The sequence below is a fragment of the Rhinolophus sinicus genome, linkage group LG04 (genome assembly GCF_036562045.2).
Source record: "Rhinolophus sinicus isolate RSC01 linkage group LG04, ASM3656204v1, whole genome shotgun sequence".
Lineage (NCBI taxonomy): Eukaryota > Metazoa > Chordata > Mammalia > Chiroptera > Rhinolophidae > Rhinolophus > Rhinolophus sinicus.
Window position 1 is genome coordinate 185,438,304 of NC_133754.1, and position 17,115 is coordinate 185,455,418.

General features: G+C 54.9%; 1 protein-coding gene across 2 annotated transcripts in view; it reads left to right on the forward strand.

Moving 5' to 3' along the window:
- Positions 1-8,678: 8,678 nt before the first annotated feature.
- The window catches only part of NTNG2 (netrin G2), a 66,731-nt gene continuing 58,294 nt past the window's right edge, over positions 8,679-17,115 (forward strand). The window contains exons 1-3 of one of the 2 annotated variants that reach the window (XM_074331238.1): positions 8,679-9,747; positions 13,323-13,449; positions 13,688-14,385. In XM_074331238.1, coding sequence (XP_074187339.1) covers positions 14,173-14,385 — 213 coding nt within the window. In that variant the 5' untranslated portion in view covers positions 8,679-9,747; positions 13,323-13,449; positions 13,688-14,172. Of the gene's footprint in view, positions 9,748-13,322; positions 14,386-17,115 lie in introns of both variants that reach the window. The other variant, XM_074331237.1, reaches the window with a different exon arrangement.

Below are 17,115 nucleotides of genomic sequence, written 5' to 3' on the forward strand. Positions count from 1 at the left end.
ATGCATTTGGCTAAGGAGTGGCAGTCTCACTCTCAGTGCCCCCGACCCCACAGGCACGCAGTAGTCTTTCGGTGCACATTAGGCCACGTAACTACAAAAGGCGAGCTCCCGCTGTGTGCTGTGAAGGCATTTCTGGAACCATTTCAGGCCTGTTTACACGGCTGCTGCGTCTGCATGCCCCATGGCCATGCTGCCGCTGCTCAGGGTCTCACCTGTGCGTGCGTGTGGCGTGTTAATGTCAGGCTTGTAACAAGCCTGCTCTCGACACGTGTCTCTCTTCTCCTTAGGGAGTTGTCATCCTGTTGATCGTTCAAAGAAACATTTGTTCTGGGCGAGCTCAGATGCCGGCATCAGGAGAGGACCTGGGAGGCCGGCAGTTCATCTGGAAATGTTCCCATTTGAAGGACCCTCAGGAAGCTCCAGCTCAGCCCACTCACATGGCGGATGAGATCCTGCGGCCTGAAGAGTGGGATGCAGGGCTCAGTCAGGGTCCCAAAGCTCACAGGGGACAGAACTGGGGTGAGAATCTCTGAGCCTGCGAGGTGGGGGTCAAGGGCACTGGCTTGGGTCAGGCAGGTCTGGGACTGCCTCCTGGTGTAGGACTTGCAGAAAGTCATTCCAGTTCTCTGAGCCTCGGTGGCGTCCTCATCTGCAAAGCAGAGCCTCATAAGGACACCTCCCCCAGGCTCTGGCACAGGGTCTGTTACCGTGTATACTGAACTCTGTGGTCGAGAGTCAGGCTGCTTGTAAGGGCCGACAGCAAGCCCAGGTAATCATGGGGAGGGGGTTGGAAGAGAGAGGGGCCGTGCTTCTGCTTCACAGAGGACAGTAATGCAAGCTGGCCTCAGAGAATGAATTACTTTGGATAGGAGCACAGGGGTACATCACCCAACATGACCTGAAATTATACTCCTTTTGGCTTCTGGCGGCATTTTCCCTTTCAGACAGGCTGAGCACATCCTGTTGCCAGAGGCCCAAAGGGCTTCTCTAGGGTCACAGGTTACCCTGCTCTTGGCAGCCTGATCACACCGGGGGCTCCTCTCACCCCTCTGAGCACCCTGCAGCCATGATTTCATTATTAAATCCTCACAACAACAACCCTGAGAGGTGGGTACTATTATTGTCCCCATTGTACAGATGGAAAATTGAGGTGTAGAGAAGGGCCCAAGGAAACAAGTGGCAGCGTGGGTATTCTAACACGAGCTGTCAGGTTTGGCGTCCCCTGCTCGTCAACGCCAGGCTAACTGCAAATGTGGCCAAAGACACTCAGGCAGGGTCCAAAGACGGCCCGGTGTGGGGGAGGGGGGGCATGACCACTTTCTCAGCAACCTCCCCACAGACACCTGGCCCAGGACCCTGTGGCCCCCACAGAGCTGTGCGGGGTGACAGGGTGGAGGGGGTCTCGGATGAGACACTAGGCAGGGGCACAGACGGGGTGAGTCCCGATTCACTCAAAGTGCCACGTGCCGGCAAATTCAGATTTGGGAATTAGCAGCGTCGAGACAAGAGGAAGTTGGAGCCAGAGCATTTGTTTTCCAGATTTCAAAAACACCTCTGTGAGTACTCCATTGGGTGGGAGGTCAGAAGCCATGTCCCTCGGACTCTCAGATGACACGCAAAGCAAAGCACGAGGTGAGACAGGCAGCTGGCTCACCCTTCTCAGTCCTGCACACCTGCATTTACTGGGCCCATAGTGAAGAAGGGGTGAGGGGTGAGCCCAGCATGAAAACAGAGGCTCATTAGGACCCTGGGGAGCTGGAGGAACCCCTGGGAGCGGGGGCAGCATGGGGTAAGCCCTGACATCCTAGAGGTCGTGGTGACAGTCAGCAAAGTCAATTGAGCAGAGAGAGTGGCAGCCGTGAGCTGTCTCCATCCATTAGGCCAAGGGGGTTCCGTGAGAAACCAACGTGGGTTCCCAAGATGAAGAGATGAACTTCATGAGCGATGGTATCTGCAATGTTCTAGGGCCCCTGATTCTGAGACCCTCCTTTGGGCAGAAAGTAACCAGGAGTAAGGGGGAGAGAGGGGCGTAGTCTTACACCCAGGAGTGCCTGAAAGCACAGAGGTGGGTTTCGGAGCAGCGTCCCTGTGTGCCCTTGGGCAGGACCCCGGACAGGGGCCAGGGGCCAGGAGCAGGGCTCTTAGAATCCAGCGATTTGACCGCGAGGAGTTTTCCGGGCAGCCTCGAAATCCATTATTTAATGAGGAAATTGTTGCATATACCATGACATGTATGACCAGGAACAGGCGAGTCAGAGGGAATGGCTTTCTGTTTACTTATTTCTCTCACTGTGGGTTGTCCTGCAGAATATCCAGCTGCCTCTGGTGACAGGGGCTCTTGCTCTCAGCCTGCCCACGCCAGGACACTCTGCCCAGGAATTCGCATGGCTGCACGTGGGTGCCTTTGGGTGGGGGCCACGGGGGGCTCTTTTCACATGATGCTAATGAGCAGGGGACCATGAGTGGGGGCCTGAGTGGTGGTGCGTGCTCAGAGGCCACCCTATCCCTTAGCTCACCGGGGGGCAGGAGGGCAAGGGCAGACGTGGTGGAGCGGTATTTCTCTAACTGGCTGAATTGTTTTGTGATTAGCACACAGCAGAGAGGAAGACCACATCTCAGGCGCCAAGCCGGAGGCCCAGATCACCTGCTCGGTGGGGAAGACAAGCATTTGCCCCTGGATGAGGAGTCAGGGGGTGGGAGCGGGCTGCAGGAACAGAGGCAGCTGTCTTCTCCCTTCAGATTGCTACCTTTCCTCACCTGCCCCCCACCCCAGCCCCTTTAGCAGCCTGCACACCTGGCTGGCAGATAGGGAAGACGAAGGTGAAGGTTTCCACGTGTGAGGGTGAGTGTGACTCCTTCCACAGCTCCCCCAACACAGCTGCCCCACATGGTGTGACCTGGGAGAAACATTCCCCAAATTCCGAGAGGAATGGGTGGGGCTGGGGGGGTTCACCCTCCCAGGAGTGAATTCCCAGTTGGTGTTTTGTGAGAGGAGACATCTCAGCCCGGAGGACAGCTGGGGCTGTACCCCATGTTTCCCAGATGTGATGAACCCCATTATTCTTCTGACACAGAGCAGTCTGCTCTGCTGGGCCACAGGCCTTTGGAGCTTCCCTGGTCGTGGAATGGAGGGCCACCCCAGAGGAGACACTCAGCCAGGGCAATTAACCAGGGCTGATGAATCAAGCCAACATTTACTGAGCGCTTCCTATCTGCCGATGGGGAATAACCCCTACATGGGTCCCCATGGATCCTCCCAACAGCCCCAGGAAGTAGGTGCTATAATTATCCCCATTTAACAGATGAGGAAACTGAGGCTCAGAGAGGTGACAGTGGAAGTCTGGGTCTTCATGGAGCCTGGATTTTATTGTTCTTGGCTCTCATCATTTGAACTTTCCTCTCTCCCATCCTGAGAGTTAGGACTTGCCTCTGCAGTTGACTTTGGGGCATCTAGGGTTTTTTTGCAATGCTGCCAAGCTGACACACTCACCCTGGCCCTGCACATGTGTGTGTGTACATGTACATGCATGTGCACGTGCACACACACACACACACGCTCGTACTTCCCCAGACTCAGCCGAGGCCTCCCTCGCTTGTCCTGACAGTGTCTGGCACATAGTAGGTGCTTAGTAAATCTTGGTGAAGTGCACCGGCAACTTGGTGCCTGTGGCATGGATTATCCTGATAGACTTGCCACACTCTGAAGGCAGGACCCAGTTGATTTCTTGTCATTTGCATCCCCAGGGCCCACACAGTAGGTGCGCAGTGGGTAACCCAGAGTCTCCTGCAGGGAGATATCCCCTGAGATCTAAGCTGGCAGGGCCCCCGCTGAGAGAGGGAGGCGATTGCTCATTTGCATCCCCCAGCTTCCAGGCCTGAGGGATCCCCAGAGACTCTGAATCCATGGACATGAGCAACAGTTGCTTCTGCCTGTGGGACCTTTGGACCAGGGACCAGCTGTCTGCCGAACACACTCTGGGCACCCACTGGGCTAAAACCCCAACTGTCTGCTGATCCCATGGGCACTGGGGACTGGGGCTTCCTCCTGGCAGCAGCCACCCTTCCCAAAGGAGCAGAACTACTTTGTCAGGAGGAGCCCGGCTCTTCCTGGGCTGAGCCCTCTCCCTGCCGTGCTGCCTGGGGCTCAGGAACAGGGCAGTCCCATGTGGAGAGGGAAGGAAATACAGCTGGCTTGGGGGTGGGGCTGGGGGTGGGCGGAGACTCAGCAGGCAAAGGCAGGTGGCCCAGTGGCACTTCCACTTGTTCCACAGAACCCATTCTGATGCCTCAGGCGATCACCTGCTGTGTGTCCTAGAGAAGGCAGCAAACTGCTCAGGGTCCCCAGGTTTTCTGCTAACAAGTGGGAATTGCATTGCCAGTTCCCTCCCAAAATCGTTGGGATGAAAACAACCTTGAAATAATAAGCTTAGTTCAGGGAGCATATACATCAATGATCCCAGCCGTGAGGCCTGGGTCTAAATACTGACCCTGCCCTAACCCCTAACTGAATCATCCAGGACCGACTCCACCTCAGTAGTCTCATCTGAACAGTGGGGATGATAATAGCGTCTTTCACAGGATGGTGGTAAAGCAGAAATGTGAGAACATCCATACACTGCTGTGCGTCATGCCTGGTATGGAATACCGGAGCCACCTGGTGTCAAGCATGTTCTAGAGCCAAACAGGTTTCCAGCATTAGCTCATTAAATTCTTACACCCAGCCTAGGCATTGGACACTGTTGTTATCCCCATTTTCCAGAGGTGTCAACTGAGGCTTGGCAAGGTGAGTCCTTTGCCCAAAGTCACACAACTAGGAAATGGTGAGCAGGAGTGTGAGCCCAGGGCTGCTTGACTCTGAAGCCCCAAATCCCAACCATCACTATAGGAAGCACTCGTTTAAGATCTGGAAGGAATCCTTGAAGTTGATCAGTCATCCCATTTTACAGCTGAGAAAATTGAGGCCCAGACATGGGAAGCGATTAGCATAGTCATCACAGATTAGCTGCTGTTGCTGCTGGAACCAAGCCTCCGACTCCCACAGTTGCTGCTCACATTTACTGAGCACTTACTATATGCCAGATTTGAAGCTCTTTATGTGCATCATTGCATGTAAATTTTACAACAACCCTAGGAAGAGAGAGACTTTTATTAGTCCCATTTTTCATTTGGGTAAACTGAGGCAGAAAGGGACAGCAGATTACTCATGTTCACATAGCCAATGAACAGGAGAGGTAGGACTCACGCCCAGAAAGTCAAGTTCTAGAGCCCTGGTCCAGTGCCACCTGTGGCACTGCCTCCTGGCAGAGCCCAAGCTGGCCTTGCCCAGCAGCCAGGCAGACTTGCCTGCCAAGGAAATGGAGTCTGCAGGGTTCCCAGGGCACTGCCACCACCAGGCAGGGCAGGCACAGCGGGAGCCCCTGGCTGGGTAGGTGCTGCCTGAGCCGCACCACCCAGGGAGACGGGCACAGAGCTGGGGCTGGCAAGCCCAGTCTGCCCGAAAACCATTAGCCCCCTGCCTTTGTGAAGAGAAGTTTATCCAACAAAATGCAGGCGAGCAAAGAACATGTCTTGCTGTATGTCTCTTGTTGTAGGCAGTGCACATCTTGGGAGATGCGTGGATGAAAGGCGCCATATAAAATGCAATCAATTATGAATCACCATTACTGAATTAATTACATGTATGATTAATATAGTAATAATAATTAATGGGGGTATGGTCTGGAGATTAGAATGAAGAACTGGCAGGGAGGAGTTGGGGTGCTTCCTGCAGCCTCTGCCACTGACTGGAGATGTCACCTTGGGGAAAGCCTGGGGCTTGGGGCTTGGCCTCTCGCCCCATGCCCCTGCCTTGGCTGTGGAAGTAAGGGACCCAGGGATGCCTGGAGACCCCTAGATGGTCCTGGACTAGTTCCCAGGATCTTACCACCTACTTACAGCTGCATCTCAACTGCTCAAGGTCAAGGGGACAAATCAAAATCTTGGTCTGGCATAACAGAACGGAGCGAACAAAGCGAAGGATGAGAATATGTAAGGGGTGGGTTTTGAGCTTGCACTTGACTTTCATCAGGGATATGAACTCATTTTGTCTGTCTGTCCTTATGTCTGTCTGCATCAGGATTTTCCGTCTCTCAGAAATTCCCAGAGGGCCTGGACCTCATCTGTTACCTCTCATTGCAAAGCTAGTAGATCATTTTTGTGTGTGACTTTATAATTTCCTGTTACTCGTTTGTCCCATTTATGCATATTTCCTCATTGTAAAGGAGTCAAGCAACACAGAAATAATATAGATGTATATACAGAGGGTACCCAAAAAATGTATACACATTTTAAGAAAGGAAAAAACTGTATTAAAATTCTAATACTCAACATATACAGATAACAAAAGATAAACACAAGTCATGTGTATACATTTTTTTGGCACCCCCAGTATATAAAAGCAAGCATGTCATTGACCCCATTTCCACTGTTCATACTTTGGTGTATATATCTTTTTACATATATATACATGTATATATACACATATAGCTCCTTTTTAAAAACACAGGTGAAATAGAATTCAATGCATTGTTCTGCAGATGCTTTTTGATAGTAGATTCCACACACACCATTCAAATTAAAACTGTGCAGTGGAGCTAAAATCCCACCAATGATGAGAATGATTAGGCTGCTTGTGAGAGGGGGGCCAAAGATTGTTTTTTGGGAGATTCATTAACACTTTCCTGCCCCCGGTGCTCAGCTTCTTTTCATTGCTGGGAAAGGCTATTTGTCATAAGGTACCATAATGAAATTTAAAAATGAAGTTCTCTTGACCACCTGGTCCCTATATAGCTGGAATTTTATTTGTTTCCCATCCTGGAAAATAAGCACTTTATTGTTCACTTGAGAAGAATGCAGTCTCCTGGAAGCGGCGATGGCCTGCGTTCAACCCAGGACCTTCACACAGAGACCCCCTTCCTGGGTAAATCCCCTCCTTATGTGGATGGCGAAAGAGCAGGGAAGTGATGACCCCAGGCCACAAAGCTAGTCAGGGGCCGAACCGAACAAACTCCATTATCCTGACTTTCGGGTCAGTGCTCTTCCACTAACTATCCCATAATTCTCAGGGTCTGGAAATGGGAAGACGGAAGACGGACGGGTTCTGGAATGGGTCCCCGAAAACGCCTGTTGGCTGCAGCTTGTTGGAGGGCAGGGAGTACTGGGCAGAGGGCTGGAGAGGTGTTGTAAACATTGTTTCCAGAGACACACAGCTTTCATACGGGTCACTTAAACCAGCTGGACAATAACGGGAGGAACTTCCACCGTGTTTAGATGAACCACAAATAAGAAGCATCCTTCTCCATGTCTTGTTGGTTGTCCTGGCAGCATCCAGTCTCGGTGATGAGGGAAGAGAAGGGTGTTTCCCAGGGGGACAGCAGGCTGAGGGCTGACCGGGTCATCACTCACCCTGCTGGCGTGGTAGCCCCACCCAGTGCCTGCCACTGCTGCTTGCAGGCCAAATGCTTAAACATCAAATTGAGATGTGTTCTCCTTGGTGGAGGAGCTTCCTCCTGCTGGACGCCTTGAGGCCTGGGAGCAGGTGACCAGGGGCTGGCGTCCACCTGTTCTCCAGGACAGCTCTGTGGGGTGGGACCCACCCCGGTGCATGGGATCTGAGCCCACACACAGGAGGAGGCACTGGACAGCCTTGTTTTGACCTTCCTTGGAAAAGGAAAGACTCACGATTCACATCTCACAGATGAGGAAACTGAGGCCCAGAAGTACTCTGAGTCATGCCCCAAGTTAACCAGCCAGTCAGGCAGTGGCAGAGTACCACCTGGGGGCCTGAGAACCCTGCCCCCCAGGCCAGAGACTTAAGCTGTGTGACCCTGGGCAACTTACTTAACATCTCTAAGCTTCTTCTGTACCTTGGGACTTGGCTAATAGGAGTTAAGTCACAGCGCTGTTGGGAAGAATCAGTGGATGATGCATACGCTGGTTTGCATAGTCTGGCATAAAGCAGGTGTGCAATAAATGTCATTACTATTATTAATATTATTAAAGCACATGACAGTCTTTAATTCTGCATCCTCTGTCTGCTCTGTGACAACAGTCTAAACGTTATTCAGCAGTTCAGGCCGCTCTCCAAGCTTGGAGGAGCCAAGAGCAGGGAAGGGTTAAGACGGAGGTAGGGGAGGGCAGAGGGGTGGAGCCCTGAGGGGCCACCTCTGGCTCCTAGTCCTGACACCCTTTGTGACCTTGGACCAGTTCCTCGCTTTCTCTCTTTCCCTGTCCTCAGGCTCTTTGTTCTTGATGCATCCTGCTTGTGCGCTGCAGTGAGAACCCACCCTGGAGGGGGCCAGCAGCTCCTGAAAACCACTTGTGCCCCTGGGAGAAGAGGAAGCTCTCCCACCGCCCAGGGAGCCAGCCTGGCAGGAACTCTCCAGGGGGTGGGCGAGCCCAAGGCTGCCCAGTGTTGCCAAGTCCGTGGCCTCTGCCCTGGCCCCTGCAGGAGCCCTCCCACACCCTCCTGCCCAGCTTACCACCGAGTGAGGCCCCTCCTGCCCCCTGTCTGCACTCCCTTCAGAGCCGGCTTGGCTTCGTCAAAAGCAGGGCCCATCAGGGTGGAGGCGGCGATGTGTCAGCTGGTATTCAGGCTCTGGTTGTGAGCTCAGATCGCTCCCCCTCCCCATCTCCCCAAATCCACCCACCCACACCCCTTTACCCACTGCTTGGGGCCTTCTGGGTGGCAGCACTTCACAGAGGGAGACAGAGCAGAAGCCTTGAGCCCTTGGCTGTTGGGGTGGGCGGACTGACTCACTTAGCCCCCTCCCTAGTACCGATGGGGCAGCCCCCACGCCCATGGGCGCTGGCACCCGGTCAGGCCCCTGGGTTTCGGGAAAGGAAGCTGCAGCCTCGCGGCGCCTGACCTGAGCTGGCTGAGGATGCGCTCTGCGCGCTGGGACCCGCTGGCCCCGGGGCGGGGAGGAGATGTTTAGGCAGCGAGCCCCCAGAGCAGGCTTGCTCCCGCGGCCGCCTGCTGGGGCCACCCTGACCGCGGGCCCGCCAGGACGCCCCTGTTCGCGGCGCCCCTCCCCGGGCGGTGGCGCGTCCCCCGAGTCTCGCAATATTTCCTTCCTGCACCTTTAAGAAGACCGTTGCTCCGTGGTGGGATGGTGTGTTAAAGCCACACAGAGGAAGTTACGCAGCCCGGATCAGACCGAGAGATAAAAGCCCCGATGGTGATCGTGAGTGATGGCAAGAGGATTTGGCCTCGGCATTAACTTGGAGCTGAGTGCAGGGGGGCAGTGAAGCGCCCAGCCATCTGGCCCGCGCCGCGCGGGGGGATGCCCCGGCGCCCCGACGAGCAGCCGCGAAGCCCACCCAGGCCGGGGGCTGCCCGGTGCCCGAGCACGGGTCCTCTCCGAGCCGCCCAGGGGGGCCAAAAAGTTTGCACTTGTTAGCGCCGACCTCCCGCTCGCCCGCGGCGGGCGATGCAGGCGGTGCGGGTGGCCCCCTCCCCCTGCCCGTGTCTCCGGGACGGCTGCGGGCGGCCCCCCCGGCGGCCGGAGGGCTCCCCAACCCCACTCTGACGGCCGCAGCGGCGGCGGCCACAGCGGCGGCGGGAGCGGCGCGAGGAGGGAGCACCGGCTCGCAGCCCTCCGGCCCTCGCCCCCACCCAGCGCCAGCCCGAGGGGGAAGGCGGAGCGCCAGAGGGTGGCGGTTCTCGGCCTCCCAGGTCCCCGCTCCGGGAAGCTGCTCCGAGCCGGGGTAAGGCGGACGGGGAGAGCCCGGGAGGCGAGCGGGGGGAGAGATGCTGCAGCTTTGCCAGCTTGGTTTCATTTTTAAAGGGCTTCGGTGACCATGCAGGCTTTCCCGGGCCCAGGAGCCACTTAAAGCAGCCCAGCAAAGGCTTGGATGCAAAAGTTATTTGGTAGCGTCTGTTACTAGCGGAGGACTGGAGTCGCCAGAGAGGGGTGTGTGTGTGTGCATTTGTAGCAGCATCTTAAAGGAGTAGCTTGTCTTTCTGGCTGGCTTTTTCCCACCAGGGTCTTTTTCCATCGCGTGTGTGGTGGGGACGGATGTTGCAAGAATGCCTGGATGTGTTTGTGAAAAGGAAATTAACCCTTCTCTCGCGCCACTTTCCCACCCTAATTTAATTGCTACCATCTGGAGCCCCTCCCCCACCCCTGCCCATCTCTCCGAAAAGTGGGTATGTGCGAGTTGCACAGAGAAACTCTTGGCCAGCCGGGACTGGAACATTTCTTTCGGTGCTGCGGAGGGGTGGGCTAGTGGGAAGGGAGGTTGCGCAGGGACCGGCTTGGGGCCAATGTGGAGTCGAACCTCGACCTGCGTGGCTCACAGATGGGGGAGCAGAAGCGGCAGGAAGGCGGGAAGAGGACCGTAGGCTCGTAGGGTCGCCCGCTCCGGAGTAAGTTGTCTGCCTGGGCGGGGGACGGCGGCAGGGTCGCTGCTGGCAGCAGCCCTGGGAAAAAGGATGCAACTAATTTCTGGCTCTTCGCTCGGTGTCTTCTAATTAAGAGAGGCAGTGCCAAACGAGGGGGCACCCTTGGTGCCCGCCAGGCCTTTATTAAAGGCGTGATTATTAATTGCTCCGGTGGCTTGCACTCAACTTCGGAAGACAAAAAGCAGCTGCGGGATTGCCCGGCCAGTCCACGTGCTGCGCACGCCGTCTGCGGCCCACCCCGAGCCGGACTCGACCCGGACCCCTGGGCGCGCTCGCGGAGCCGAGGCCTCTTCCTTGCGCCCCACCCCCGCGCTCAACTTTTCTGGGCTCTCTGGCCGCGGAGAGGGCGTGGGGGTTGCCGAGAGCTGGAGAAGGCTCCCGTTCCGGGGCTGGGGCACGAGAGCCGCCAGAACCCGGATGCTCGCTAAGCCGGCGGTGAGCCGGGCACCTACTGGACCCGGCCCGGGGCCAGGTGGGGAGATGGGGTGGGGGGGACGGGAAGGTGACCTCGGCGGGAGCTGCTCCCCTTTCTTTCCTGGCCACTGGCACCACCCTCTGCAGGCAGCTTCACCTTTTTCGGCTGCGTCTGCTGGGAAGGAACAGGGGACCTCGGGGTGCGCTGGGCTCCAGGAGAAGCCCCCAGCACCCCCCTCCAGTGAGCCCAGGGGCTCCGCGCCCTCGGCGGCAAGTTTCCCACGAGGCGAGGGCACAGCGGCAAGTCCGGGGGGAGCCAGCTCCGAGAAGCGCTAATTCAATAAGACAGAGAAATCTGAGTTCAGAAATCCTGGTAAAATCTAATTTTCGGGTTTTAATACCCTGGCCATCAGCCCCCCTCGGCTCCTCAGGACTCTTAAAAGAAAATAAAGCGCATCGATCCCATTTGTTTCGGGAGCTGCAGTTTCTTAATAATATCAGGTGAAGATTTATTTTCCAGGGAGAAAACGACCCACGGGATGCAACCTTACTCTGAAATTTCCCTGCTGGCTTCGCCCTCCCTCCGCTTTCCGCCTCCTTATTCCAGGGACTCTCGCGTCTCTCCCCGGCCTCCTTTTTTTCCTTTTTGGCAAAAACCGACTGTAATATTCGCATGCTGAGTTTACAATTCCCCTACGACGGCAGCAGCAACGCCCAATTGATTGATTAGTTGTAAACACATTTATTACCCTCCTGCCGGATTTTGTTGTTGCTGCTCCCCCCCCTCCCCATTTTCCAGGGAATGCGTGGCACTTAAGCCAACAGAGCTGCAAAGCAATTAATAGATTTGCGAGTGTCCCCGAGCGCCGCTCGCGCCGGCCTCCCGGCCTCCGGGCCTCGCTGCCTCCCCGCGCCGGCAGATCCAGCGCCCCGAGCAGCCGCCGGTCCTGCAGACGAAGGAAGCCCGCAGCCCGGCGCCCTGGTGCCCCCGCCGTCAGGAATGCCCTGTTAGTGAACAGTTGGGACTCAGCGGCTGGAAGAATTAATTAGGGACCTGCTGTTTTTCTGGGCCGCACGAAGCTCGCTCGGGTAGAGGCATCCAAACCTTTGCCGGCCGCGCTATTTTATTTTTACTACATTTTCTCAGGTTGTAAAAATAGTCGCCAGGCGGGTTCTTTCTGAGAGTTTTCTAGCCAGGAGCGCATTCAAGGCCGGGCAGACTCTATAACAGGTTTCTCTTTAAACAGCCAGAGGTGAGACGTGAAAATGTGGTGCCCTTGCTTCTCATTCATCTCCATCAAGAGCCCTTCAGCCAGAGAGAGGGGCAGGGGCCTCTTTAATGCAGATTTACAATTCAGGCCTGGAGCGCAGGGCACTGGGGGGACTTCTCCTGGGGGGTGCTGGGCCACCAGCCGCCTCTGGACTACGAGCACCCCTCCCCTCCCAAGTGTCATTTTTGGCAGGAGGGTTTGTGTCTGGGTGGAGAATGGGGTTTCATGGAAATACAGCCAACTGTTCAGGGTCCTTCTATGTGCAGTGGTGGAAGAGGATGTCAGGTGAGTCAGGGTGAGGTGAGCACCCAGCCCGCTGCGGTTGGGGAATTGAGATGCTATCACAGGCATGATACCCAGAGTAATTAATAACAGACACTGCTACTGTGACTCATTGCGGTAACCTTTGCCCTATTGGCTAATATTTTTGGCCGGGATCCCACACTGGCTGGACTCAGATTCTCCTAGTGGTGTATCCAGTGTCTGGGGGGACACAACACATGACTGGAGTTGTGTTTTTCACAATATAACATTCGTCTTAGTTATATCTCTTTGGGCTTTTAAATAATTACCAGTAGCTTAAAATAGTAAAGCAATAACCATAATAGCGATCCATTTATAAACATACCCTTTAAAAGATGATTGCAAAATTTGGCCTTGATCAGAAAATCTAATATGACAAATCATTGTCACTTCTGTCGAAGTCTCAGCATCCCTAGTTTCTTAGAGTTAAACATTAAATTCAGTGTTTCAGAGTTTGGAGAACTATTTATCAGCATCTGGCTCCTAACTACCAGCGCCTGTGTGGACCCCTCTTTCCCTGTACCTGTGACACAGCCTCACCTACGCCTACAGTTACCATCTCGGGTCTGCCATTCACAGCTGACATTTGGACTTGTTAGTCGTGGTATTTTCAAGCAACCATTCGATCTTGGCTGCTGGGGATGTTTTAGAGAGTCACCGACCCCAAGCAGGGGCACTTCTGCTGACCTAGCACCCCCATTAGTGGGGAGAAAATGCACCACCTTTTTACTAATGTGCCCAATCTCCAAATGTGCAACTCCAATATTAATAAAAATAACCCAGTTTTCTCGGGAGACCTCGCTAATGCGGCCTCAATTTTTGCACATTTTGCCAGAGAGCTTTTGTTCTTACACATCTTTATCCCCCCTTCTCTTTTTAATTTGTTGCAGGTGTTGTTGCTAATGAGCTCCCCTCCCTTCTTACAATGAAAGGCAAGCCAGACCCCGGGTATCTGGATGGATGGAGAGCTGAAGTCCCAGAAACTTCACAATAAGTTGCTGATGGCTACCAGCCAAGGTCAGCTGGCCCCCATTAGTGCCTGTCCCCACCAAAACAGAGCCAAATAAGCTTCTCCCCAGTTAACACCTCAGTAGCTTTTTATGTTTTGGTCCAGCCACACAATTGTTGTCACTTTAAGCCCATATGAAAAGAAATCTCTTTTATGGGTCTGAGATGCCAAGTCCGGTCCCAGAGAGGGAACATGTTTCCAGCTAACACATCCACCTCCTGGTTTTATTCTATCTTTACAACGCAGGCCAGAGGCTTGTTTTGCAGTAGTGGTGAGCACATCACACACGAAGGGCCTTTTAAAGACCTGGATTGATTGGAAGGACAAAAATTACAGGCAATGTGATCCGGCCCCATGCCAGAGCCCTGTGGATTTCCTCCCTATCCCATTTCCACCCACTGTCACAATTTGAGAGTCTGCCTGATTTGATCAGATTCACCTCTGGGAGAGGTACAATGCCAAGGTCAGGAGGACGCCAAGTTATGGGCAACTTTTTGATCTGCCTATCAGCAGTCTGAGAAACGCTGGCTCTGAGTTTTCCATCTTGGCCTTTTGGAAAAAACAAGTTCCTCGCCGTCTGCAACCCGGTGGTACTCGAGTCCCTGGGACATCCAGCCTCCGTCGCCTGGTAGATGTGTCATTTCCATGCTGAGGCTGAGAGCCCCGCCTGACCCCGTCGTCGCTGACTGCCCTGGGCCCCTCTGGGCTGCGCCCCTGCAGACCGCACAGCCATGCTGCACCTCCTGGCACTTTTCCTGCACTGCCTCCCACTGGCTGCTGGGGACTATGACATCTGCAAATCCTGGGTGACCTCAGACGAGGGCCCCACCTGGGAGTTCTATGCCTGCCAGCCCAAGGTGATGCGCCTGAAGGACTATGTCAAGGTGAAGATGGAGCCCCCGGGCATCACATGCGGAGACCCCCCTGAGAGATTCTGCTCCCACGTAAGTCCGCCCACTGCTGTTCTCTTGGCTCAGGCCAAGTGGGAGGGGGTCTGGGACAGACCCTTGGGATGGGTGAGCAGAGTGGGAGGACTAAGATACCAGGTTTGATTCTCCTGCATCTGGGATTGGGACCAAGTCACTGTCCCACCTTGGAAATGTGCCAAAGCAAAGCTGCCCTGAGAACTCTGGGGTCACGTGACATCGTTCTCTGGGGTGGGGAAATTCTTGGCAAGCTGGCCACTAGATCATTTCTTCTCAGTAGTCATAATTCCAGCCTTGAAAATAAGCCCCGCCTCCATTGTAGGAAGTCAGCATGCTGGGCGAGTGAGTGTAGTACTATTTGCAAATGCTACAGTCTGACCAGCTGCTGCTCATCCTTTCAGCCTCGAAACCTCCTAGCCCACCCCATCCAATCCAGCAAACAGTTTTACCAGGCCAGGGTATGCCACGCACTGAGCTTGCACTGTGCAGGGGAAGGTCTGATGGAAGTGCAGAGGGTATTCGTAAGGGAGGAAGGAGGTCGACCAGGATGGATCGTGTGGCTGGCGCCTTTTCCAGTTCCATCCCTGTGTGCCACGGAGTACTTCAGTACTCGAGTAATGTCAACAACAACAAGAGTACCAGCAGGGATCATTTATGCGAGCTCCTTGAGTGAGTGGGCTAAGAGCTTGATCTGTGATATTCCATGGAGTCCTCCCCTCAGCTCAGCATGGGTGATTCTGCGTTGTATAAAGTAGGAGTTTTAGGGAATGGGCTCTGGACCAGTGGCATCTCTGGGCCTCTGCTCTATCATCTGTAAAATGGGCACATAATAAGCTGTTGTAAGGAGTGAGCTGATGCATATGTATGAAGTACTCAGAATAGAGTCTGGCACAGAGCAAGTGTCCCTAGATGTTAGCTGTCGTCATTCCCATGGTACAGATGGAGAAACTGAGGTCCAAAGTCACATACCGGGAAGTGGTAAAGCTGTGATTCAATGTCTAGCTCCAAAGTCACTGAACTAAACTGCCTGCTGAGAGGTATCTTCTCTCCTGGACCATGCTCTGGAGACCCCGTGCCTGTCAGGAGGTTAGGCAGGGCAGCCAGGCTGCAGGAGCTGACGGGAAGGTCTCGGTGTCATCTCGGGTGGCTGCTGCCTCTGTGTCCTTCAGGGAGCCTCTGGGTCTCTGGGTTTATGGCTGGACTGAGCAGGTATCCCCACTGGGCTCCTGAAGAAGCCTCAATCCATGGGACACTTGAGTCCTATCACAGAGCAGTCAGCCCAGGAAGGTAGGTTCCCACTTGGATAGTCAGCTGTCCTGAGGCTGTCACTGTGGATGGTGGCTGGGCTGAGAGAGAGGGAGGGAGGGCAGGAGAAAGCAGCACAGGGTTGGGAGCCAGGGGCTGGGCACTCTGTGGGGACCACTGCACAGAACTTCACTGGCTCAGGGATAGGCAAGGGGGCCAGGCCCTGCAGATCAAGGGCAAAGCCAAGGGGAAGCCCAGCTCTGAGTCCACATCTCCGTCTGGCTGCCCCTCCCCCGCTCTGCCCCCTCAGCTCATGTGAGGACGTCTCCACACACTCCCTGAGCAGAGTCAACCGCTGTCTCTCATGTTAGAGTCTTGACTATATTTCTTCTCTTAAATATTAATCATCGCCTTAATGTGCTGGGGGGTGGGGCCATGGGGCAGGGAAGCTAAATCATAATTCACTGCACCAGCTTCCAGTCAAGGTCTGGAGGGGTGGAAATGACCATCAGACGCAAGTCCAAGGCCCTCTCCTGGCCAACACCGGCTCAGGAAGCCCTTGGCCTTGGACCTTTGCCCTGCCCCCACTCTCACACAGAGAACCCATTGCAGCTTCCAGGGTGGGCTGGTCTGGTCACCCCATAGTCCTAATGCCACCCAGCCTGAGCCCAGGCAGGTGTTCTCGACCCTTCAGCTCTGGAACAGGCTTTTGTCCCCTCCTTCTCCTCTCCTGGGAAGACAGGTGAGAAGGCAGGGGAAGAAGATGAGTGTCTCTACCAACTCCCACATAGGTGGGTCCTCAGTGTCTTGACACCTGTCTGATGGAATTAAATATTTCATTATGGGCTGCCATCCGGCTCTGCCTTTGATTACAAATGTGCGGCTGACGAGGCTGGGGGCACTGCCTTGACAGGCGGAGGGCGGCCTTTCTTGGGTGGCGGGGCTGGCTTCTGTGGGGAGGAAGGGGTCACATCCAGATAGCTTCAAACCCCACGCCACCATTTATGGCAGTTTCACCTGAGCAGGTCCTGTGAGTGTCTCACTGAATCATCTCTAAGATGCTCTGAGGAGGGTGCCATTCTAATCTGGGTTCGGGATTAGCAGGTGCTGCCTAAATCCTGCCAGGGTCACTCGGTCTGGAAGGCAGGCTGGGAACTTACTCATCGGGCAGCTCGGCCTCCTCACTCTGAGCTTCAGTGTCTTCCTCTGTAAAGTAGAGATAATGCTGTCACAGTGCTGGTGGGAGGATGCACCCACGCGGTGCTGACACATAGTAGGTGCTCTGTGAGTGGTAGCTGTTATTCGCTTATTATTGCTGTTATTACGCCCTCGATGGTGTCCCTGCCTTTCCTTCTTTGCCTCTCTCCAGCCTTAAAGACGCCACGCCCTGTATTTGTAGTCTCAGGGCTGCAGGCAGACGACAATTCGTGCTCAGGCAGCTTCAACTCCTCCAGCCACGTCAGGTGGTAACTGGCCACGAGGGGGCGCCCTAACGGCAGCCGG